Raw genomic sequence first — 25179 nt, forward strand, 5'->3', positions numbered from 1 at the left:
GTTGGAGTCCCGCTCCTTGAAAGCGGCAGCTCTAGCCTTTAGCTCAGTGCGGATGTTGCCTATAATCCATGGCCTCTGGTTGGGGTATGTTTAATCGGTCGACCCCTAATTAATGGCTGATTAATTAGGGCCGAAATCGGTATTTTTGGGCGCGGATTTGCCGATTTTTTTTGAATATTTTTTTTTACACCTTTATTTAATCTTTATTTAACTAGGCAAGTCAGTTAAGAACACATTCTTATCTTCAATGACGGCCTAGGAACGTTCTACCTCGTTCAGGGGCAGAACGACAGATTTTTAACCTTGTCAGCTCGGGGGATCCAATCTTGCAACCGTACAGTTAACTAGTCCAATGCTCTAACACCTGATTACATTGCACTCCACGAGGAGCCTGCCTGTTACGCGAATGCAGTAAGCTAAGGTAAGTTGCTAGCTATCATTAAACTTATCTTATAAAAAACGATCAATCAATGACTGTCATTGCTCCAATGTGTACTTAACCATAAACATCAATGCCTTTCTTAAAATCAATACACAAGTATATATTTTTAAACCTGCATATTTAGCTAAAAGAAATCCAGGTTAGCAGGCAATATTAACCAGGTGAAATTGTGTCATTTCTCTTGCGTTCATTGCACGCAGAGTCAGGGTATATGCAACAGTTTGGGCCGCCTGGCTCCTTGCGAACTAATTTGCCAGAATTTTACGTAATAATGACATAACATTGAAGGTTGTGCAATATAACAAGAATATTTAGACTCATGGATGCCACCCGTTAGATAAAATACGGAACGGAATAAACGTTTTGTTTTTGAGGTGATAGTTTCCGGATTAGTCAAAGGTATATGGTTTAGAGAGAAATAGTCGACGCGTTATAATTCCTGTAATAACTTGCGGCTGAACTTGAAAGGGGTTCCTTTGTTATTTTACCGTTCATGTCTTCCATAGAGAATGTCTTGATCTACTTCAAATAAGGTCTGTGTTTCGCGGAGGAGTAGACTGACAGGGGACCATGCAGACAAGCTCTGCTTTCTGCACTACAACCTAAAACTTTGTTTTAACATATGTTCTCATGTTATTTGAGACTAAATTGATTTTATTTATGTATTATATTAAGTTAAAATAAAAGTGTTCATTGTTCATTCAGTATTGTTGCAATTGTCATTATTACAAAAATGTGTTTGTGTGATTATGATATATATATATATATATATATATATATATATATAAATACATACTTTTTTTTAATCGGCCGATTAATCGGTATCGGCTTTTTTTGTCCTCCAATAATCGGTATCGGTGATGGCGTTAAATTCATAATCGGTCGACCTCTAGTATGTACGTACGGTCACTGTGGGGATGACGTCATCGATGCACTTATTGATGAAGCCAATGACTTATGTGGTGTACTCCTCAATGCCATCGGAGAAATCCCGGAACATATTCCAGTCTGTGCTAGCAAAACAGTAGTTTAGCATCTGCTTCATCTGACCACTTTTTTTTATTGATCGGGTCAATGCTGCTTCCTGCTTAAATTTTTGCTTTTAAGCAGGAATCAGGAGGATAGAATTATGATCAGATTTGCCAAATGGAGGGCGAAGGAGAGCTTTGTATGTGTTTCTGTGTGTGAAGTAAAGGTGGTCCAGAGTGTTTCCCTCTGTTTGCACATTTAACAGGCTGATAGAAATTTGGTAAGACAGATTTAAGTTTCCCTGCATTAAAGTCCCCGGCCACTAGGCGCTCCACCTCTGGGTGAGCATTTTCCTGTTTGCTCATGGCGGAATACAGCTCATTGAGTGCGGTCTTAGTGCCAGCTTCAGTCTGTGGTGGTATGTAGACAGCTATGATAAAAACAGATGAAAACTCTCTAGGTAGATAGTGTGGTCTACAGCTTATCAAGAGATACTCTACCTCAGGCGAGAAAAACCTTGAGACTTCCTTAGATATCATGCACCAGTTGTTGTTTACAAAAGTACATAGTCCACAGCCCCTTGTCTTACCAGACGCCACTGTTCTATCCTGCCGATACAGCATATAACCAGCCAGCTGGATGTTGATAATGTCGTCGTTCAGCCACAACTCTGTGAAGCATAAGATATTACAGTTTTTAATGTCCCTTTGGTAGTTTAATCTACCGCGTAGGTCATTGATTTTATTTTCCAAAGATGCACGTTTGCTAGCAGAATGGAAGGCATTGGGGGTTTATTCGATCGCCTTCGAATTCTCAGAAGGCAGCCCGCCCTCCGGCCCCTTTTTCTCTGCCTTCTCTTCACACAAATGACCGGTGTCTGGGCCTGTTCACGGGAAAGCAGTATGTCCTTCACGTCGGGCTCGTCGGAGTTGTTAAAGGAAAAAAAGGATTCTGCCAGTTCGTGGTGAGTAATCGCAGTTCTGATGTCCACAAGTAATTTTCAGACATAAGAGATGGTAGCGGCAACGTTATGTACAAAATAAGTAAAAAAAACATAATCGATTAGGGACACGTAAACCGTCAGCCTTCTTCTCCGGTGCCATCTTATGTGTGTTGTGTTTGCAGAGCGTTGTATTGACATTTTTGCTGTTGTTTTGGCTGGTGGCACAGATGGATGGATGGAAGGATAGATAGATACCCACTGGGCACACACTGGTTGAATCAACGTTGTTTCCAGGTCATTTCAATGAAATTACATTGAACCAACGTGGAATAGACATTGAATTGACGTCTGTGACCAGTGGGTAGATAGATCTATGTGTTGTGGTGTCAGCAGTGTTTCTGCCTTTTCCCTTAGCAGGCCCTCTCATCCCTCTCTCAGAGCTGTAAGTCATTCCTAATGACCCTCTCTCACAAGTGTGCTAATTAAAAACCTCAACTAATGGAGCGTTTGGCCTCCAAATAAATCTGCCCTGTGATATCTGTGTAGACAACAGTGTGTTTGCCGTAAACATTTTCCCCTCCTTACGCCGAGCTTTCTCTCTGCAGCCAAGTGTACTTAGGTGTGCCAGATACAGAGATATGCTTTCCCTTTGCTATGTAAAGAGTGCTCAAACCACAATACTACATCCATATATGCTGTGCACCAGTAGAGGCTGTTGAGGGGACGACGGCTCATAATGATGGCTGGAACGGCGCAAATGGAAAGGCATCAAACACATGGAAACCTTGTGTTTGATGTGTTTGATACCATTCCACCTTTTCTGCTCCAGCCATTACCACGAGCCCGTCCTCCCCAGTTAAGGTGCCAACAACCTCCTGTGCTGTGCACTATGCCTAATACACACAGACATCTAGGTCCATGGAAAAGCCTTTAACCATGGCAAAGAGCAATAACCCTATTAAGATTATCCATGCATGCACTGACAATAAGAACCACGGGTCCTTAAGGCTCAGCGTAGTGCATTGTTAGTCCTGTACCACAACGCACTAAATCATACACTGGATGCAAGCACCAGCCAGAAGGGCACTGCTTCAACTATGTTTGCCAATAGTTCACTGTTCCACAACATGTCCTCATTGGTTTCGTCTCCGATATTAAGCCTCTTTACCTATTCCACTGCTTTTACTCCAAAGCATGGCTTCGTCTTCGTTTCCTTTTTGTCTGGGTAAAACATGGCTTCCTATGGCTTTCTCCCAGAGCCTCAGTCGCCCCATGTGGGGAGTGGCTGTCAGCCGCCCAGCAGCAGACAGGGAAGAGAAAGGAAACGTTAGGGAGAGAAATGTCAGCTCCACCCGGGAACGATGTGTGTTGGGGGAGAGGATGAGTGACACGCTAACAGGTGGGACCAGTCTCCTGCTCTGTGCGTTCACAGCCACTTCCCTCACATATGATATATTATGCATGCTTTATTTTCTGTCTCTGTTGTTGTGTTGTATTCTTTCCAAGGAAGCATATTGGTTGAGCAAAAAAACAAAACTCCATTTAAAGAACAGAGGACTTTGTTGTCTGGTTTGTTGTTGGTGGCAGGAGGACAAGATTGTGATCGGAGCTGGAGCGGTTAAAGAATGAAAAGGCAGAGAGATGAGGGAGATGTTCGATGCTGACAGGGAGCTGGGACTGTGTCGTCTTTGACAGAGATGCAAAGCCAACAGGGTGAGCACGTAGCAGCATGTAGGGACTGGGAGCTGGGAGATGAACGCTAACAATGGATAGACCTAATTAAAATGTGATTCTCAGTTCAGGGAGATTACAGAGAAGGCCCACAGAAAATGATGGATGTGAAAGGAATGGAGAGAGACAGAGGGATTCCTCCCTCCCCAGCTCCACCTGGTCTTTTTCCTTCTCTTTAGAACAAAGTTGAGCGACAGGGTGACCGGCTATACCAATGCCGGGCTTTATTCATGGCTCCTGAGATGATTGACAGGTGGAAAGCAGGGAGGTGAGCACTCTGTGTGTTACTGCATTTAAGCTGGATGAAAAGCAATATGTGAACTCGAAACATTCAGCGTGTGCGTCGTTGGCCCGCAGATGGAATGACGTGGATGTGGTTTACCATGCAGGCTGGCCTTTTGTTATGGACAATATACATTTTAAAAGTGTGTCTATGGTCCACAGCAGGACGAACTCTGGCCTTCTGTTCTATGAACTCTGGATTTTCTGTATCCGTCTGTATCAGTGCTGCTGCCTGCTATAATGGTTGATGTCCTGCTCTGTCCTTTGCTGGGTGAACTGATAGTCAGTCTGTATTAGCAGATTGAAGTTAGGATGACTCAGTGATGTTATGATTCACTGTTGTCTTTTGTAACACTTCCCCCTTTGTTCATGTTGTTCAGGAGGCCTCGAAGGTCGGATGAAGTTAATCTTTCTGAAAAGAAACTGAAAATAGACCTTCAATTTACTTTGCTAACCCACACTACAACAATCACAAATCTGCTTGAGTGCCGACGTGAATCCCAAACTACTCTGGTAGAGTTCTCAACACCCTTCAATATCATAAAGCTATCTTATACAGAAATATCTCTCCTGCTCACCATTTGTGAGAAAATGTAATGCAAAAAACTAATTTCCTAGGTTTCCCTGTCTGATTGACCTAAGAAACTGTGTGGTAGTTTCTTGTGGCTTTTTAATTAACCACTATATTAATGCTAGTTTTGTGAAAGCAATTGGGGTTGATACTGTGTAATGGAATGTCTTCTCTTGCTCGGGTGGTATAAGCCTGTGTGGTGTGGGTGGGAGTGTGTGGTCTTTGACTCAGGCTCTGGATCACTGATAGAGACGGAAGCATGCACTTCCCTGGCGCTAAGCCTCTTGTCTTCAGAGAGCAGGTTCACACAGCGTTCGGAAGATCTGTGATATTTGATTTGTATGCTACATGATCTGCAGCTATTGATTTCTCCAGTTCCTTTCTTTGTAGGCCTCCTCTGTATTTCCATTCTTGACTCCAGGCTGTGTTGGAGTGCTCTACATTAGGTTCCGTTCTCCCATGTGCATTCTCCACTGGGGTGTATACATGTGCATGAATTCTACTTTATTCAAATGCCTTTTTCACCCTTTAGCACATCTGCAACAAGCGTCTAAAGCAGTGGGAGTGAGTGTTTGAGTGTACATGTGCACACACGTGTGTGTGTGTGTATGTGTGTGTAGTGGGGGTGTTCACAAGCTAAGTCTTTGCAGATGTAAAATAGTATCTTAATATTTAAATTTCTGAATATTCTGATAGGCTTCCTAATCCTAAAGCCAAACATCATAGAATATCGTCACTGATCTACCATTGTCTAATTGTGACTTTTCTCAGTTATCATTAGTCATATTAGACATCGTATACCTGTCAAAACAAAATCAGTGATGAAAGTTAGAAAACAGCGTCCAGCTACTCTGAGTGACAGCATTCCATTGCCACTTTCTTCAACGCTTAATTGAGTTGTTTTGATTCTGCTTCAAATGAGTTCTGAAATGCCGCCAGTCTTTCTGTCATGACTATGAGAAGCTATGCTCATCGCAGCTTCTATTAGCTCATTTCCATCATATCTAAACCAACGAGGCAGTAACCCAGACCAGTAACGAGCCCCAGCGCAGCCATTGCCTCACATTATCAATGACCTCAAGTGTTTGACACTCCACTGTCCCCATTACATCCCCTCTGTCCGGGTCACTGGGGACCCTGAATGGGCCCACAGCCCCCACTCATAGATGATACACTCTAGGTCAGTGACTGCTGCAGCATACTCTGGGTCAGTGGTGACCAGCAGTATAATCAGAATGCTCATAAACTCTGGGTCAGTGAAAACATTACTCCCAGTGTTCTAGTCATGTCCTCTTTCCCCCGGGTTGGTGATGATTCCCACTAGGATCAGTGCTCAGCCCCCTGGCTGTGGTGGCATGGGCACTGGCACAGATGGGACCCCTTGTGTATTGGAGACAGGTACCAGGGCATGCTCACACTCACACACACATACACTGACACACACAGTCTCTCTGGGCACCCCAGATGGAGGTATTTCCATGTGGCTAGGTGCTTAGCATGGGGCCTCACTCTGTCTGCCTCTGTGCGGACTCACTGCACATATGGGCCAGTGAGAGAAAGGGATAAAATTGAATAAAATGGCATTTGCATAATAATGAGGACCATTAGCGATGCTGTGTGATTTTTCTCCCTCAGATGTCTCCGATGATGCATGTAGCCTTATATTTCTGTTCTTTTGAACTCCTATCAGAGATTGTTTTGTTCTGTGGTTGTTTCAAAAGCTCTGCACCCACCTTCTGCCCAACAGACTACATGTAACTAATTAATGTCACACTATGGTGCCATACGTGGATGCCACTGAACACCTGTATGTGTGTCTGTGCGTGGGTGTATGGGTGCATGTTTTTCTGTCTGTGCGTGTGTGTATGTGTGTATGTGAGTGCAGTGTGTGTGGGTGCGTGCGTGCGTGTGTGTGTGTGTACTGCACCGATTTTTGTTGTGTTTGAGGGAGAAAGAAGGAGAAAGAGGGAGAGAGAGGGGGACATGGAGAAAGAGAATGAGACAGACTGAGAGACAGTGTGAGTCTGAGGGGGCTTGTTTGTCTTGCGGGTGCCAGTTTGGGCTGCTGCCCGGGTGCCAGTGTGGCGTGGCGATGCGGGGGCATGGTTTTGCCCAGACAGATGGTGCTGGGCCTTGTCAGAGTCCCTGCCTGTTAGTAGAATTGATTGCAGAGGCCTGTGCCAGCCTCTCCCAGGACAGTGGTCTATGCAGGCATATCATGGGACTGCCACCACCTTAGAGGCGATAGGTCATGTGACTCACAGCTTATTTTGGGCCTGGTTGAAAATGTGTGAACAATGCAGTCCCATGCAAAGGGTCCCCGTGAGGCAAGTTGTCATGAGCAATCTGGCCTTAATACAGAGCACATTCTGGCACAGCTATTGTACTCAGTTCCAATCAGCTGCCGCTGTTTGTTGCCCCCAATTTTTTTAGTTGTTGTTGGTATCTTTACTGCAGAGCAAGCAGGTCAGTGGTAGAGAAGTTTCAGTGATTGCATTCTCTAAACTGCCACGAGCTTTGACACTATGGACAATGTTTCACAATATCCCTTTTGGTGATGCGTTTATGAGGCAATGGAGTTGAACACAAAAGGCTAGTGTAGTGATGATGTTTTAGGGTGTCAGATGTCTCTAGAGGCCCCTTGGCTCCAGAGTGGCACAGTGGTCCAAGGCACTGCATGTCAGTGCAAGAGGTGTCACTATAGTCCCTGGTTTGAATCCAGGCTGTATCACATCCGGCCGTGATTGGGAGTCCCATAGGGCGGCGCACAATTGGCCCAGCGTTGTCCCGGTTTGGCCGGAGTAGGCCGTCATTGTAAAGAAGAATTTGTTGTTAACTGACTTGCCTAGTTAAATAAAGGTTAAATAAATAAATAAAATATCAATCTGGAAAACTCCTATCTGTCTGTGATCACTAGGAACATGGCCTATCCTACAACACAGTCAGTGCATCGACCCACTCACTGCAATGGCTGTAGAATGATACCCCTAAAGAGAAGAGAGACCATTGGGATGGACTAAGTGAGGACAGGGTATCAAGGACCAAACCATTGACCGTATCATATAGGCTCATTGTCCTTCCTGGAGGATTGGCATGGAAGTTTATAAAACAGATTGCAGCCACAACATGCAGTAGCATCCACATTACGATGCTGTCCTTATTATTCTACTACCCATTGCCGGCAATTTCACAAATTTTTTCTTCCACTTAAAAAGATTTCCCCAAAGTTTCATCATTCAGTGAGGCCAGTCCAGTTCGCTGTAAGGCTTTGATAATACTGTTGATAACAGTGCTGCTTTGACAGAAACTTAAATTCATTTTGGCTATATTCCATGTCGCATTTGAAATGGATGTCAGGGAGATTGTTCTGTATTTCCATTTCTTCACTGTTGTGTTCATCAAAGTCACTTTTGGGGTTTCAGCCACAGTATTATGAGAAGAGCGTAAATCACGAGGGACGTGATTGAATCAAACAGTGCTTATTAACATACTCATATTATTCACATTTTTGACATTCTTTCTGTTTCTATTGACAAAATCCCCAAATCCTTTTCACTTGAAATTAAAACTGGGTGAATGAATAAGCCTCTTTAAAGCCATGCCAGTGCTGTGAAACATAGATGATCACTATGAATTAGTGTAGCTATTTGTCAGAGTCAGAGCACACGGATATGAATACACATTAGGTCCCTTAAATAATCTTTCTAACTACACTCTCCAAGTATTAAATGACTGCTCTTAATACCACGCACTCACTGTAAATGTACGGTTTTACGGCTAAGCTTGTAAAGTGCACGAGTGTGCCAGTATCTCGAAGCTCTATTTACAATGTGTGTGCATGTATTACTTTAATAGAAATATATCATTCTCTGTCCATAGAAAGATCTCGGACAGGATTGTGTCTGCTCGCACCTTATCAGCAGGAACCGGCGAGCTGAAGCTGCAGATTTGGAAGTGATGATATCTGTGAGAGCTGGGACCTGAGAGTATGTGGTTATAAAGAGAAAGGCAGAACAATGTCTCCATTAGCCTATCTCTGCTCTCAGCCACTGGAGAGGGCCCATTCGGCTGGGGGTCCCACCACAGCAACAGGGGGTCCAGGGCAGGCAGGGGGAGGCATGGGAGGGGGTCATTAGAGGATCAGATATAGAAAGGGGTGATGGAGTTCTGTGGGTCTTAGTGGCGTTGGTTTGCCAAGCCCAGTCTCACCATCCCTGGGTTCATAGAGCAGGTAACACGCAGTCATTTGGGGAGGGGAGCTGGCTTGGGGCCACATCGTCTTCCGCCCCAGTTGGGCTGCTCAGACGGGCATTAGAGAGAGGCCCCGGGGGTCATCTCTCCATCATAGTGCGACGGGGACCGAAAGCCGCTCAACAGCTCTCGAACTAGTGCACTGCCCTTCCATGATGGATAGCACTTGAGGGACTGGAACTGTGTGGGTCTGACATGTACTTCCTTATTTCCAGCGAGTCACTGTGGAATGGAGCCGCTGTGGCCTTTAAGGCTTTCTCACAGCCAGTGGAGTGTGTCCCACAATTCACTGGGGTTCATGGCCACTGCCTCCTCAACAAGGAACAGCGCAGCATTGCAGTCACACAGAAGATCTCCCCCCCCTGCTCTCCAAACACACTCAAACAAAGCTCTCACCAAACTGACAAATATTACTGAAGCATCATAAAACCAAAACATAGGCTACTATCATAACCAAATATAAGTAGCATTGATCTCAAAGATCCCAAGATACCACAGTAGGCAAATATCAGTATGATAAGCCTCAAGTTAGAGCCAGTATCCTTACTCAGCCAAAGCACATACAAATGTATTACGACAAAACAAACCATTCCAAACATCCTACTAGTGTAATAAGGCCAATATCATGCCAATACTAAAAATAGCATGCTGCATTGAATGTAGGCCTATATTAAACTACACTCTATAGTGCATGATTTCTTGCAGCAGTAGACAGCTGATCCCACAAAACCATCAGTGAAGGGCAGTTGGGAGCTCTGTTATGCACTTTAAAGGTCATTTAACCAAAATATTTGGCCTCACAGAAACACCTGAGCCTTTGTGTCTCTCCTCTCTTGCCCATTCTGCCACATCTGAGCCACTCTTAGATCTGCCGTGGTTTTGTACTTTGGTTATTTCTATCTAAGGATTCCAAGGCTTTCTTCAAAGGACCTTTGCGCTGACCTCTCTTCCTCATAGCTAAAAGTTGGTCAGAAACACAGGAAGCTGAATGAAAGGGATTAGTCCACAGACAGGAACAACTGGGGAGGGTGGGAGGGGTAGGCAGGGGCCGACTGGCCTTCAGAGAAGCTCTACTGACACTTTCTTTCTTCAAGGAGATCGTTATCGGTGAGAAAGTAAAACAGACACAGGTTCAATAATTAATCAAATATTCTCTTGAAATGTACCCACTTCTCTTTTTTTTTTTGTAAAAAATTCACAAGCTGAGGTTTGCTTCCTTAGCCTGAGGAAAGGCTCCACAGAGCAGCTAAAGACTGGAGGATGGGCAGGGATGATCACTGGGAGGATATGCTGTTTGCCTCTCCTCTCACTCGAGTGTCAGCCTCTCAAAGAGAATCCCCACAATTCCCATGACAATTTGACTGTTATATAATGAGTGCGTATGCAGAATGTACATGCTAAATGATCCCAAACACGTCAAAACAATATTTCTAGAAAACAAGGAAAAGTCCCAATTTCATTCGTGAAAATTGTGTATTCCTTGTGTACGTGTGATATATTTAGCGTTTGGTTGTGTTTCTGTTTAGCCACATATTTTATTTCCCTCTTGTTTTCTCACTCCCTCTTTTTGAGGGAGACAAAGTGTCAGGTATCACTGCTAACCGAAGGGAACTGTTGTGAATGCTTTAGTAAACACGCTCAATATGTCACTGAGAAACAAACACGACCCCGGAATTGTATTTATCCTACTATGCATGAACAGATCACTATCTAATCACAGCCTGTTTGGATAGCAGACTCCATCTCTGTTGAGAACGCCTAGAGTATGTAAAGATATGTGAATACATTGGGTGTTGTTTCATAAATGAACATTTTAGCATTAACCACAATTATATAATTATAAGACCACACAGTCAATTTCCAGCTATAATGACTTTATTTTGTTCTCCTCCATCTTTCTATGAACTGCGGGTCTCTAATGTCTGTTCCCCATCGATCACAAGCGCTGTGGCACACACTGGAAAGCAGCCGGTGGGGAGAGGGAGGATTTGCAATCAAACAGAGAGGAGCAGTGTGAAATCTCAGGAAGAGCAGCTTCCCCCCATGCCCATGGGCAGGGGATCAGACGGAGAGGAAGCCTGGCTCAGACAGCCAACACCTCCCACTGGCACCCTGATGCAAGCAGCATGCAAACCCACCCCTCACATGTGTATCAGCTGGGGGGTTAAGTTCTGCACGTACTCCCCTTCTCCTCTCCTCCGTGGTCGTGCATGGTAGAGTGTGTATTACAAAAGTGTGAAGGAAGTGCATTTGAAATCAATGATGAAGTTCACTGGGAATCAAAAAGCGAGAGGTGGATGGGATATTGACAGGGTTTCCTGTTGTTCATGGCTAAGTGTGTCTGATGTAATGAATGGAATATATGAAATAGATATGCTTAAAAATGAAACAGACTGTAAGTGAATGAGCGACAGCTACATGGGCTGCACTGGGCTGTCTCCAGATCTGGAGAGTTCAGGACTTGCTGTGTAGGGAGAAAAAATGGCATTGAGTCACCTTTCTTCAAAACCCAATCACCTGCTCTCTAAATCCAATCACCTCCCTGTTAAAGCCAGTGCCCTGCCAGTGCTGCGGCTCACCCATCCACTCTCTGGGCTGCCCGCTCTCTTCCTGCTCCCGGCCTTTTGGAGCTGCACTCTCCATCCGTGACACATGAGACTGTGAACTCTTAAAGGGTTTGTTTCAGGCCTATTCAGCTTGATTTATTCCAGGCTCCACTCCAGGAGAAAAAAATCTTCCTTTTCCCTCACCTTTCTTTGGCTGCTCCTTTAACCTACTGTGCAACTTCTTTGATGTATCTTCCATGTCCACTGTGTGTTTGGGGTCTGTTTATTTCAGCAGTGTGAGCTGTGCTGAGCTGAATATGCACAGTAGGTAAAAGGGTCAATACTGTGGCTTTGTGTTGTGCAGGTGGAACAGCCCAGAAGTCCTACATAATGGCTGCATTAGAGCTAGCTGTGTGTACAGACAGAGAGACCAGTGGGGAACAGGTCCCCTGGGCTGCTAAGCAGGCCTACAGGCTGCCGTCTGCAATTTCCAGGCAAACACATGTAAGGGCTGCTCTGCATGCTTGTTTCCCTGTGAGCTGCACAGAAAGCTGAACTGACAGAATATCTCTGTTGTTTTGTGTTTTGAGGTTCATAGGTGCTATAAAGTTACTGTACATATTGACTGAGAGGGTGTTCCCTGTGACCCAGTCACCATACCGTGTATTTTCTGTGACTGCCCAAGAAGGGCGTAGGTATGCAGTCCAGCTATTGATTTGGATCTGTGCTGTTTGGAATGAGGTCAGTAGGTCGTGGACCTATTTAATTAATTAGGAACGGTAGAATGGAAAATGTATTACAATCAAGGACATGGACTCATTTCAGACCTGCCAGTCAATAACAACCACACCACAATGGGTTTACCCTGGGGCCCTGCAGGGATCCCTGTGGAGCCACATGCAGCATTGTGTGTGGGTGTGTTGTCTGATCATGCATGCGTGTTTGTGTGTTCAACTTTGTTTTCTCCCTGGAAACACATTGGGGGCGCCATTTACACCCACTGCATACTAGATGGCAACCTACATACAACGCAATACAGCCACGGGGGCAGCACAGAACATGGCAACAACAGGAAAATTATGGCAAATATCAATCACCACTAGACACACAGTCGTAACCCTTGCTCAATGCTTAGCAATGATTGCCCAAATCAGTGAAAAGACTTCATAGAACACACCACCGGACTGCAACTACTGTAGCATCCATGGCAAAGTGCATAGCAACAGCTACATAGCAACAGCTGTACTGTGCATAGCAACAACTACAAGGGAAATAGCAGACAGAGCAGGAAGGTTTTCACAGACTGGGCGTTGTTATATCAGCTGTGAAACCCCCTCTATTGTCTTTCTTGTCTGTTAACATTTGAACCTCTCTGAACATGGGTGTTCTTCTCTCCTTGCAGATATGCGATCCATTCCTGATGTGGCCATGACGGGGAACTGTACTCAAGAGTGCAGCGAGCTGGGCCACTCAGACGCCTGCTGGATGCCTGGGCAGCCCTCCCCAGTGCGCAAGACCAGAAACCCCCCTAAACTCTCCACCTTCGTGCCTTACCAGGAGAGAGGCAGCCTGGGCCGCTTGGCCAACGGGAGCGCCAGGCTGGGTGGAGAGGAGCACCGAGCCCACCTTCCACCCTCCCGGAGTGCCTATTCCAACAGCGGCCACGCCCCAAGTCAGGACTTTCCCCTGGAGGAGGTGCCCCTGAGCGTGGCCACCGAGTTCCCGTCCACCTCCCCTCCTAGCCACACCCCCAAACGAGAGATCTACCTGTGAGAAAGCCCCATCTCCCATGTCTGATTGGTGCACAGATAGAGGAGCCACAGAGACATACCCACTTTATAAAAAGAAACATGCTCTTATGCTGCATTCATAACCAAGTGGGAAGGAGGTAATTACCTCATAAGATTGGTAAAAATCGTCTTGAACGCCCCTCCAACTGGTAATTACTAGTGGGAAACACATATATCATCCCTAAACTTCGACTTCTCCTACATGCTCACCTCTGTCACTTACTAAGGAAATTACCTTGATAACAGCATTTCCGGCAGTTAAATGCAACAACAAATAGTATTTAAAAAAAGCAATCTATTCATATGGTTTTTTAACACTATAGTTTGTTTACAAGCATGATAGCTGTACTTTTAGTTTATGGTTGAAGCAGCTTGTTGGCCTTTAGCCAATCTGCATTTTTCAAAATATTTAAAGCATGCGAATGCATCCAACTGGTATTTACAACTTCACAACGGTAATTACCACCTTCCCACTTGGTTAAGAACTCAGCATGAGGATCTGAAATGTCCATTTATTTAAATAAATATCCGTTCTGTAGGAAATATGGTCTGTAATTCGTGGAACCATTGGTATGTGCAATAGGAGTTTTTCAGTTTATTTATTTTATTTATTTACATATTTATTGGTTCAATAATGTATTAATTAGTTAATGTATTCATTTATTGATGCAGTTTATTTGAAAGCATTGGTTGAACACTTGTGGTAATATCACACAAAAAAATATACAATCAATCCCTCAAACGCTACTGATTTACTTAGCTTAGCCCCAGCCTGTGGAATGTTCTCTGGATCTTTAATGTGTGATCAGTGCTTTAGTGCCATAACCAGATAACATTCAACCGACAGGTGATAAATCCCTAGGGTAGACTTAATGCTTTTGATTACAAATCAAATTGAATGGTCTTTCTTAATGTACAGTGCTGTAAATACATTTGAATGGTGTACACTGTATCCTGTATATATTTCTGTCTGGCTCAAGCTGATAACAATAGCCTCAGAATTTTTGCAGTTGAGCTTTTCTTTCATTTGAGCTGCTGCTGTTAAAAACTTGATTGAAATGTTTTCCTAAAGCTTGGACGGACTGTGTGGAAAAGCTCTTGATTGAATTCTACACATACACACCCGTGACCCCCAATCATGATAGAACCATGGCCTTGTACCTCATGCTCTCTGGAGAGCTCTTCAGCCAGTGAAGAGAGCTGTGTGGCAGCATTTAATCGGACAATGTGTGTTTCACTGAGTCTCAGCACTGTGACTTGTCTCTTTTCCTGGAAACAGTACACTTAGAGGCCACCGCCCCTGGTCGCACTGACCATTCCCAATCCTTGATCCAATCCTTTATACTTTACTTCCTTTAGAACCTGTGGTTCTCCACCTAGATGAGACTATATTCTCTGTGTGAAAAGCTCCTCTCCAATGCTAGGCCTCCCTATGCCTGAACAACACTAAGCTAATCAGTGGCTCTCCACGTAGAGGTCACCATTAACTTCAACCCTGTGTCTCCAGCCTCGTTAGGGTTTCCCGTCACGATCCGCATGAATTTCAATGGTTCTGATGAATGCATGAGGAGTTATTCACCCGAGTTTCAGCACAGAACTCTTCAGTCCTGAGAACCACTGAAGTGACTGAGTGCTGTGACTGAACTCCCCTGTCTCACAGAAACTAAGCTTTTTACATTCCCAGGCTGACTCCTGAAAGGTTTCAGTAATCTGGGACTAAGAGACATTTCAATTTGCAAAGAAGGGAAGCGGTTGTCAATGCCTTAGAAAACACTCTGGTCACCATTTTGTTTGAATAGACCTGTTGCATCCATTGGTGCATGTTATAAACAATGGTGAAATGGTGCCATTTCAAATAAAGTTAAGTATTGGTAGCAGGAGTGTATTTACTGTCCCATATTTCCAGTCCATTTCCAGTTGACTTTCATTGAGGCCAACAGGTTATGTTACCTTGTTAGCTGTTGTTCCTCACTCTTCAATTGAGTACGATGTAGATAGAGGACATTCCTGTAGGCTGCAGCAGCTATCTTTTACAAATACATAATTTCAAAGTCATTTAAAATCAGACGTCTGGAGGACACAGGAATATTAGTATGTAATTGGATGATGATAATGCCACCAGCCCGCCTCGCAGCACAGTAGCATTACTCATAGCTTTTGATTTGTACACTGATTCGATTAGATTTGTACCTTAGTTTTGACCGCAGTGTATTTCTATAGAGAGAGAAACAGTGGGTATGGTCTGAGTAAGGGTGGAAGGGCCTAGAATTGATGCTCCGCTCCCCTAATTACTGTGAGTAATGAGTCCTGAGCCAGGGCATATGTGAGCACTGAGCACACACCCTGAGGACAACACAGCAGCCAGATAATCCAAATCCATCCGCAAAATCAGTTAAAAAGGGGTATTTTTATCTGCACTTACCTCATCGCACTGCCGTTGGCAGCACATGTAGAATAATTAAACTCAGAACATATGGAAATTACTGGACATGGCAATGACTAAATAAGGTGGGTGATTATCCTAGCCTTGAGGGAAAAATTCACATTATGCTGTTTTCAAAGCCCTTCCCTTATGACATAAAAAAACGGAGAAAAAAATCCCATGTGAAAAAAATGTGGTTTTGGACACGTGTGAATAAATCACATACAAAATGTACATGCGAAACTGCAACTTGTACATGTTTTTATTTAGCAAGGGTTTAGCCGCTGAAAAAAAATACAGCGCGTCATGATACACTGTGATGAAGCCGCTTCGCGGTCCCCCACACCCTTCTCAGTGTAGAACAGAGCAGCTTTACAGAGCTACAGCTGCGGGTGAGTTCACTGACCTGGAATTAATGATAAGTGTGAAAGATAGCAATGAGTGATAAAGCCAATGTCACACAGACTCAATCACTGGCTTTGGCTCCTACGCTATGTCGGACTCCTTTCAGATTCACTGGCTTTGACTCGTCTGACTACTGCGATTCACTGACTCCTCTGACTCAAGCCTGAATCTCCTGAGTGATCTGGCATGAATCACCAGTTTTATCTCTTTACTAATGACAGTCTGAATCACTGGTTTTGACTCAAGACCATATTAAAATCAAACCACTGAGTTTGAGTCCTTACCAACACCGGTCTTTGCATCAATTTTCTACTTTTTTCAGCCTGAATAACTGTGTTATACTCCTTTTCTCCAGCCTATATCAATTGTTCTGAGTCGTTGAATATACTGAATCACATGGTTTCACCTGTCTTTTGAACTCATGCTGAATTTATTATTTGTGTCGACTGCTCTCTAGAGAAAGCAGGGTTGTTGTCCTTTATCAAAGTAGAGGACAGCATGAAAATCTTTGATACACTCCACAGTATGTCCAGTCATGTTTAGTTTGTATTTTTGATATTTTATTTCATGTGAAGTTCACCTGAGTATCCTCTGCCTCTCTGTAGTGGTATTATATGGTGATTGTGGCTATAGATTGTTGGGACATTATAAAACACTGGAGAATGGGCAAAGGATTTTTCTTGCAGGTGTTACATAAGACTAAGCCTCCTTACATAGTGAATCAAAGTGAGCTGTATGTGACAAATCTCTCCTGAAGGTGAACTGTACATATGTAGATCTACACGTCCCCGTGTGTGCTGTCAGGCAGGCTATGAGTTTAGCATGAATTCCAAAGATAATTGGTAGAAATTGTTTACTGTTTTGCTGAGGTGTTAGTGCTGGTTTCTGTTCAAGACCCCTCTCCCCAAATGAGCTGACATTCACTTCACTGCACATTTCATCACTGTCACAGACAGTTCACACTAAAATAAAGACAGCTACCTTGAAAGTATGTCTTAGCAGGAGAGTACCAAGTTGTTATCCTAATTGTTGGTTATATTTATATAGGACAAAATGGTTGTGATGCCATGTTTTTGTACAGTTTTATGTACATGCAAGTGAAGCTTTTTAAAACGTATGACAAAAGCCGATGGCATATAAACATTGTAATGTGTTTCTTGAGATGTGCACATCTTGCCTTGGTTGGATTGATCTTTGCTGAGTCAGTGTGAATGTGGCCGTTCTATGCCTGCACCGTAGTCATTCACTGGCTCCCTGCTCCCGAGGGCTTTATCAGAACTTATGTTTATCGTGAACAGTGGATTGTCGGATCCTACCTGTTTGTTCAATTCCCATGTGTTCCGTTTCGTTCTGTTTTCGCATGTTAAGGAAAAATCCCTTGTAATAAGTCCTCAAGAACTTTGTAATAAAATGAGTCCAGTAAAAACAATGGTTTCGGTGACTTATTGAGTGTTGAGTTATTGGTAGAATATTGGAGTAATTGTTTATACTGGTACATAAAAAAAACATTACATGTAGCTTGGTAGTGTTTACTATTCTTATAGCATCGATAGGTGATGACTCATACCCTTTGCTCTTGCAGTTCGCCATATTTTGATTTTCCTTCAAATTTTCTCTGAAAAGCATGTTCTCTGACTGCTAGTGTCTATTGCTTTTTGGACATGGTAGGTATTGCATTTCAGCCTTGGGTGAAAGATTTATCTGACACCTCTAGGACCCATCGTGCTGCAATGTGGCTCATGTATGAGGGCAAGCCATCGCATTTCCGAACTACACCGTAGTGCTGACTGTCTATCAATCAATTATTAATGTGTCTGCACTCTGCAAATATGAAGAAGACCCTCTCACTTGAGGAACGTGCTGGCTCAATGTCAAGGATATTACCTGATTTTAGGACTCATGGAAGTCTCTACATTGCTATTCAGAGAAGTCACTCACTGTTTTGTCAGCTAACCAGATAGAGGGACAGACCTAAGACCCCACAATAATCAACAATACAATAAAGCCACGACTATGAAGATGGCACTGTAAAACATTAGTTAATAAGTGAATCCATATTACATGTGCAGCATTTTAGGCAGTGGTTCCAATACTTTTTAGTACGTAAATTATTACATAGTCTTAAGTTATGGTGTAAATTGTTTACACCAACTCATAAGTAGGAGAGTGTAAATTCAAACTGGTCAGAGATTTTAAACAGCAGTGGTAAGAAAAGCACAATGCAGCCTCACGGGAAACACTCTTTCACTGCACTTCGATACCGAAGTGACTTTTTCATAACAGGTTATTACGCAGCAGGTTTGCAGAATTACCGCTGCAGGTTAAGAGACTGAGGTTAAGGTTAGGAATATGGATAGGGTTAGCGAAAATGCTAAACCTGCTACAAAATCACTTGACACAATGCAGGTTGAGGCAGACCAAACTGACCCCTTCTGGATGCTGAAGAAACTGCATTGTGAACTGTTGGACAAAAATAATGAGGATATGGAGGAAAGATACAGTCGTCCAATCTTGGGACTCCCAGGTTTTCCTGAGACATATTGCATTTATTTCTCTCTCTCTACTCATCCTTATCCATTAGGTTTCTCAGATTGAAGATAGAGTATGAATACCATTATTAGAAGACTAGTTATGGGGATGCAATGACAAGTCTTTGATGCATGCAGGGACAGTTAGTACTGTGATTCAACAGCTCCGGCAGGGAAAACACTGTGCTCCTGTAGCCATTTCCTCAAGATGAAACTACGCCTTGGCTACTGCTGCTGTAGATCTGCCGTTGCCGTGGAAACCTGGCCGCTCTCTCTCTTTCTCTCTCTTTCACCCACGCACGCTCGCTTCGTTAAACGCTCTGCTGCTGGCAATTAGAAATAAAACCAGCGGCAGGGCTGGCTGCCTTGAAACACACTCTCCAATTAAACACTGTCAAATAGCAATGTTTCTTAGAGCTACATCCACTCTCTATATAATAAACCATGTGCCCCACAGCCATGTTTCTAAAAGCCTGAACTGTGTGCTGCTTGCTTTGGAAGATGAATATGTCCAAAAGCCATCTTTCTTACAAATATACTAAGTACATTTACAAAATGGATCAGGTTCCATTTTAGGATGTTATTGTTCCAAATGCTATGTTTTCAGAAGCATTATCCATGCTCCTTTAGGCAGGAACGTGTTCCCAACAACATTCAACACCATCTGAACATGATTTGTAAAAAAAAAAACGTGATGGTTGATTGATACACATCATCATGTGTGCCCTGGTAATGCACACGTGAACATTTGTTTTTCTTTTTTTCCTTGAGGATTCATACAGGAGTTACAGTACATTCCACACCCAGATACACATTCATTCCAACGTGCCTTCAATTACCATATATTTTATTATGCACGACTGTCCTCGATACTAAAAGAGCATATATTTCAGTGAAGTAAGGTTTGTGGTTCATAAGCCCTTAACTCCCATAGAAAATCACTGGTGTATAGTCGTAGCCAGCCATTTGTATTACTGTCTTGTGTATTGACTTTCATACACTAAAGATGTAATTGCTGGGTTAAAATCAATGGACCAATTTAAAGTGCGTCATAATTACAGGAGTTTTTTTGGTGTAAAGTCGATAACTACACTTGAGAAGACTCCGCACTGCATGTCCTACATAAACCAACTTCATTATTTAAAACGCACAAACCCCCATACTACACAAACACACACAAAGACACACACAATAACACACACACACACACACAAAGGTTCTGTGAGGAATAAAAACACACACTTATCAGCCCATCTCTCTACTGTGCTGAAAGCGCTGTCGTACTCATGTGACAGTTTATTACCGCCCACCTCAATCTCCCAATCGTCTCTGATTCCTGAAATACCTGTGAGCCTTCCATTAGCTGTGACACAGCTCCCGCGTTACATACACAGGCCACTCGGAGAGAGGCCCCCAGCTCAAATCCAACACTGTACCCTGCCTTATACACAACCATAACCACTAGACCCAGACACATCAGGAATCAATCACATAATCATCCACATATCCATGTGACTTTGACCATCCAATGGGATCACCCAGAGTCAGGATCAGTCTGAGGCACAGAGCCAGGCCCACACATTCAGAGTTGTTAGATTGTACTACTGAAATATTCACCAATGAAAATGCACACAGTGATAAATCCCTCATAAATCCCTTATACCATTGGATTGTTAGATTGATGGGGGACTACATAGATATTTTGTTAGGTGTCCCCAATATGTAGACGTATTGCTTTTTCATGATGATTTTAAGCTGTAGTCTGTCCTGTTCCCGCTGTGTGCTGTCTCCCATCTGTTCCACTCCGTTCCCCCACTGTTTAACGCTGTCTGTATTGCTTAATCGTTATAGGTTCTGGATACATGGTGTATGAAGGAGGGCTGGCTGCAATTCCCAATTTACTTGCAAACAGCTAATGTTAGCATATTGGCCATTGGAATTCTATGCCTTGCTACACTAATCAAAATATATGAAAATCACCATACAAAAAACACAATACATTTTTTTTGCAACATGATCCTCTTTCCTCTCGAAAGCTGTTGCTGAAACATTTTCAATTTTTACAGTACTTGCCGATTCAGCAATATTCCATTCAAATTTGGCATTACACAGCTGATTAAGTATAACAAATGACTGTTACCCTCAATTTCCAATCCTACAGCCTCCAATAGGATATTGTCACACACAAAAAAACATTGAAGCATCTGTAAAAGCATTTCTGTCCTGCATTTCATTAGCATATCAGGGCCAATGGTAGCAAAAGGCAACATTTGCTGTTTGTGTAGTAAAGTAACCCAAAATGGTGTTTTGCAGCCAGTCCTCCTCCATTGTAACGTTACTATTTTTAAAGAACAGAGTGAAACAGTACATCTTTAGCATAAATATGGACAGACTTTGGCGTTAATGAAAATCATCAATATCCTGTGATTCAGACAGAGTTAGAGTTAGAAAAATGTATTTAAAACCCTCCAGTTGTGCTCATTTCATGTTTACTAGTTCTAATGTTTACTAAATGACCGCCCCATTATAGCTGATTATAAATCCATAATAATATACGTATATTATCACCTAATGTTGTGTTAGATCTTTTTATCAACTTAAGTTCTTGTGAACATTACACGTTTTGAACTTCTATGTGCTATTTATGGCCTGTAGGCCTCATTGACCTGAGCTCATACAACTCGTTATGAGTTAAAAAAAAAAGCATAATGTATGGATTATTTTTACTGTAACAAACACTCAGATGAACATCTTGTGCTGTTAATCACAGACTACTTTGTGTCAAAGTTTAACAAAGATGTTTGTTTTGAAACGATTTCACATTTTTCAATAGTGGCAGCATTTTATGTCATCATCCCGGGATATGGCGTATCTCGTTGGCCCTGGGATCATCCTGGTAACATTGTCAACCGACAGCCGATCTCTCCTCTCAGGTGGGGATGAAGACCAGGACAAATTCCCATTCTTTGACCGGAATGTAACATCAACCTCAGCAGGGCCCTCTTCCTCATCACTGGATTGTTCCACATCGGTTGTTTCATGGTCTGGATCATATTGTGTTGTCTTCAACTTCTGACACTTCCTCCTCTAATACATCTTCACTGTCAGTTTCCTGGCCTCTCTCCTCCTCACCAGGGTCATGATCAAATATATTATCAAGAGCCTCACATACTGTCACGCTCGTTGAAAGATGGATTGGACCAAGGTGCAGCGTGGTAGGCGTACATTTAACTTTTATTTTAAATGACACCAAAAACAACAAAATACAAAATGAACGTAAAGCTATATGCAGTGCAGAAGGCAACTACACACAAACAAGATCCCACAATCTAAGGTGGGAAAAAAGGGCTGCCTAAGTATGATCCCCAATCAGAGACAACGATAAACAGCTGCCTCTGATTGGGAACCATACTAGGCCAACAAAGAAATAGAAACATAGATTTGCCCACCCAAGTCACACCCTGACCTAACCAAATAGAGAATAAAAAAGGCTCTCTACGGTCAGGGCGTGACACATACAATATATCTTTGGTCATTGTGCTGCCACAGAATGAACAAGGCCTCAAAAAAGCTTTTATATACCAGAGCTGCGAGAAAAGTTAGATATATTACGGAAACAATGTTGTGATTGTTTGTGATAATGCCAACAGGTGTGGTTCCCGTGGGGGAAAGATTCTATTGGGGAAAGGTTCCCGTGGGGGTTGCCATGGAAGCCAAGAAGGAAGGTGAGGTGTGTGTGTGTGTGTGTGTGTATGTGTGTGTGTGTGTGTGTGTGTGTGTGTGTGTGTGTGTGTGTGTGTGTGTGTGTGTGTGTGTGTGTGTGTGTGTGTGTGTGTGTGTGTGTGTGTGTGTGTGTGTGTGTGTGTGTGTGTGTGTGTGTGCTCAAACACACATACATGTGGGGGTCTGGGAGAGGAAGTGTGTCCATCTGATGAATGGGCATGTGCCTGAACTCAATTTTATACACAAATTGTAGTCTCACCCATTCATTTCTAATGACCGGAAACATCACAGGTGTACAAAAGTTAAATTAAACACCCAAATTGTAATGAAAATCATCAAAACGTATGTTGTGTGTTCAAATGCCCTGTGTGGACAAAGTCATGGAACCTTATGGCAATCAGATTAAATGAACTACATTTTTCAGAGAGAAAACTTGTAAATTGGTCCAATTTGACCGGAACACAGCAGGAGGTTAAGTGTCACTCCAAAATGACACAACAATACAACATACCGATTTTTTTTACAACCAAATTGTGTCTCACCCAAATTTAGTTTTAAGACACTAAAAACAATCAGGGTCAAACATGGTACAGCCGTCATCTATAATACATTAAATAATATAAACACATATACAAATAAATAAATTAAAAACATTTTTTTTTTTAAGTACAGTGGAAAAAATCTCCTTTGGGAGATAGGGTGGCAGGCTTTGGCACAGACATCTACATTATTGTTACCTGATAAAATTTCACATCAACTCAGCAAAAAAAGAAACGTCCTCTCACTGTCAACTGCGTTTATTTTCAGCAAACCTAACATGTGTAAATATTTGTATGAACATAACAAGATTCAACAACTGAGACATAAACTGAACAAGTTCCACAGACATGTGACTAACAGAAATGGAATAATGTGTCCCTGAACAAAGGGGGGGTCAAAATCAAAGTAACAGTCAGTATCCAGTGTGGCCACCAGCTGCATTAAGTACTGCAGTGCATCTCCTCCTCATGGACTGCACCATATTTGTCAGTTCTTGCTGTGAGATGTTACCCCACTCTTCCACCAAGGCACCTGCAAGTTCCCGGACATTTCTAGGGGGAATGGCCCTAGCCCTCACCCTCCGATCCAACAGGTCCCAGACGTGCTCAATGGGATTGAGATCCGGGCTCTTCGCTGGCAATGACAAAACACTGACATTCCTGTCTTGCAGGAAATCACGCACAGAACGAGCAGTATGGCTGGTGGCATTGTCATGCTGGAGGGTCATGTCAGGATGAGCCTGCAGGAAGGGTACCACATGAGGGAGGAGGATGTCTTCCCTGAAATGCACAGTGTTGAGATTGCCTGCAATGACAAGCTCAGTCCAATGATGCTGTGACACACCGCCCCAGACCATGACGGATCCTCCACCTCCAAATCGATCCAGTTCCAGAGTACAGGCCTCGGTGTAACGCTCATTCCTTCGACGATAAACGTGAGTCCGACCATCACCACTGGTGAGACAAAACCGCCACTCGTCAGTGAAGAGCACTTTTTGCCAGTCCTGTCTGGTCCAGTGACGGTGGGTTTGTGCCCATAGGCGACGTTGTTGCCGGTGATGTCTGGTGAGGACCTGCCTTACAACAGGCCTACAAGCCCTCAGTCCAGCCTCTCTCAGCCTATTGCGGACAGTCTGAGCACTGATGGAGGGATTGTGCATTCCTGGTGTAACTCGGGTAGTTGTTGTTGCCATGCTGTACCTGTCCTGCAGGTGTAAGGTTCGGATGTACCGATCCTGTGCAGGTGTTGTTACACGTGGTCTGCCACCGCGACCAGCTGTCCGTCCTGTCTCCCTGTAGCGCTGTCTTATGCATCTCACAGTACGGACATTGCAATTTATTGACCTGGCCACATCTGCAGTCTTCATGCCTCCTTGCAGCATGCCTAAGGCACGTTCACGCAGATGAGCACGGACCCTGGGCATCTTTATTTTGATGTTTTTCAGAGTCAGTAGAAAGGCCTCTTTAGTGTCCTAAGTTCTCATAACTGTGACCTTAATTGCCTACCGTCTGTAAGCTGTTAGTGTCTTAACGACCGTTCCACAGATGCATGTTCATTAATTGTTTATGGTTCATGAACAAGCATAGGAAACAGTGTTTAAACCCTTTACAATGAAGATCTGTTAAGTTATTTGTATTTTTACGAATTATCTTTGAAAAACAGGGTCCTGAAAAAGGGGCGTTTCTTTTTTTGCTGAGTTTAGTTAATTATTTTCATCAAGACGGTTAAAATTTTCATTTTAGCTGGACAGACCAATGGGATGCTTTAAATCTCTTTATAGGGTCTATAAAATATTTTTACACAATGTTTTTTAAGCCCTCTACGCTCCTAAAGGTTTAGTATTATATGCTTTAAATCATGGAGGCCTAGCATCTATCCGTTAGGGATTAACGTGCAGTACTATAGCCTGTATAAAGGCTACAAGATCTCTGTGTCAGCTGTGAGAGCTCGCTTATCACTTCCCTGCCTGCCCGTCGCCTGCCTCCTAGGATACACTTAAACCGCTCCCATTTACATCTCTCAACCTGACAAACATG

At 43.3% G+C, this 25179-nt stretch overlaps 1 protein-coding gene across 2 annotated transcripts in view; it reads left to right on the forward strand.

Annotated features, from left to right (window-relative positions):
• Positions 1 to 17781, forward strand: part of LOC139537177 (protocadherin-1-like) — a 95655-nt gene extending 77874 nt beyond the window's left edge. The window contains exon 5 of one of the 2 annotated variants that reach the window (XM_071338191.1): positions 13138 to 13268. In XM_071338191.1, coding sequence (XP_071194292.1) covers positions 13138 to 13156 — 19 coding nt within the window. In that variant the 3' untranslated portion in view covers positions 13157 to 13268. Of the gene's footprint in view, positions 1 to 13137 lie in introns of both variants that reach the window. The other variant, XM_071338190.1, reaches the window with a different exon arrangement.
• Positions 17782 to 25179: the final 7398 nt, after the last annotated feature.

The sequence above is a fragment of the Salvelinus alpinus genome, chromosome 13 (assembly GCF_045679555.1).
Source record: "Salvelinus alpinus chromosome 13, SLU_Salpinus.1, whole genome shotgun sequence".
In the NCBI taxonomy this organism is placed as follows: Eukaryota; Metazoa; Chordata; class Actinopteri; order Salmoniformes; family Salmonidae; genus Salvelinus; species Salvelinus alpinus.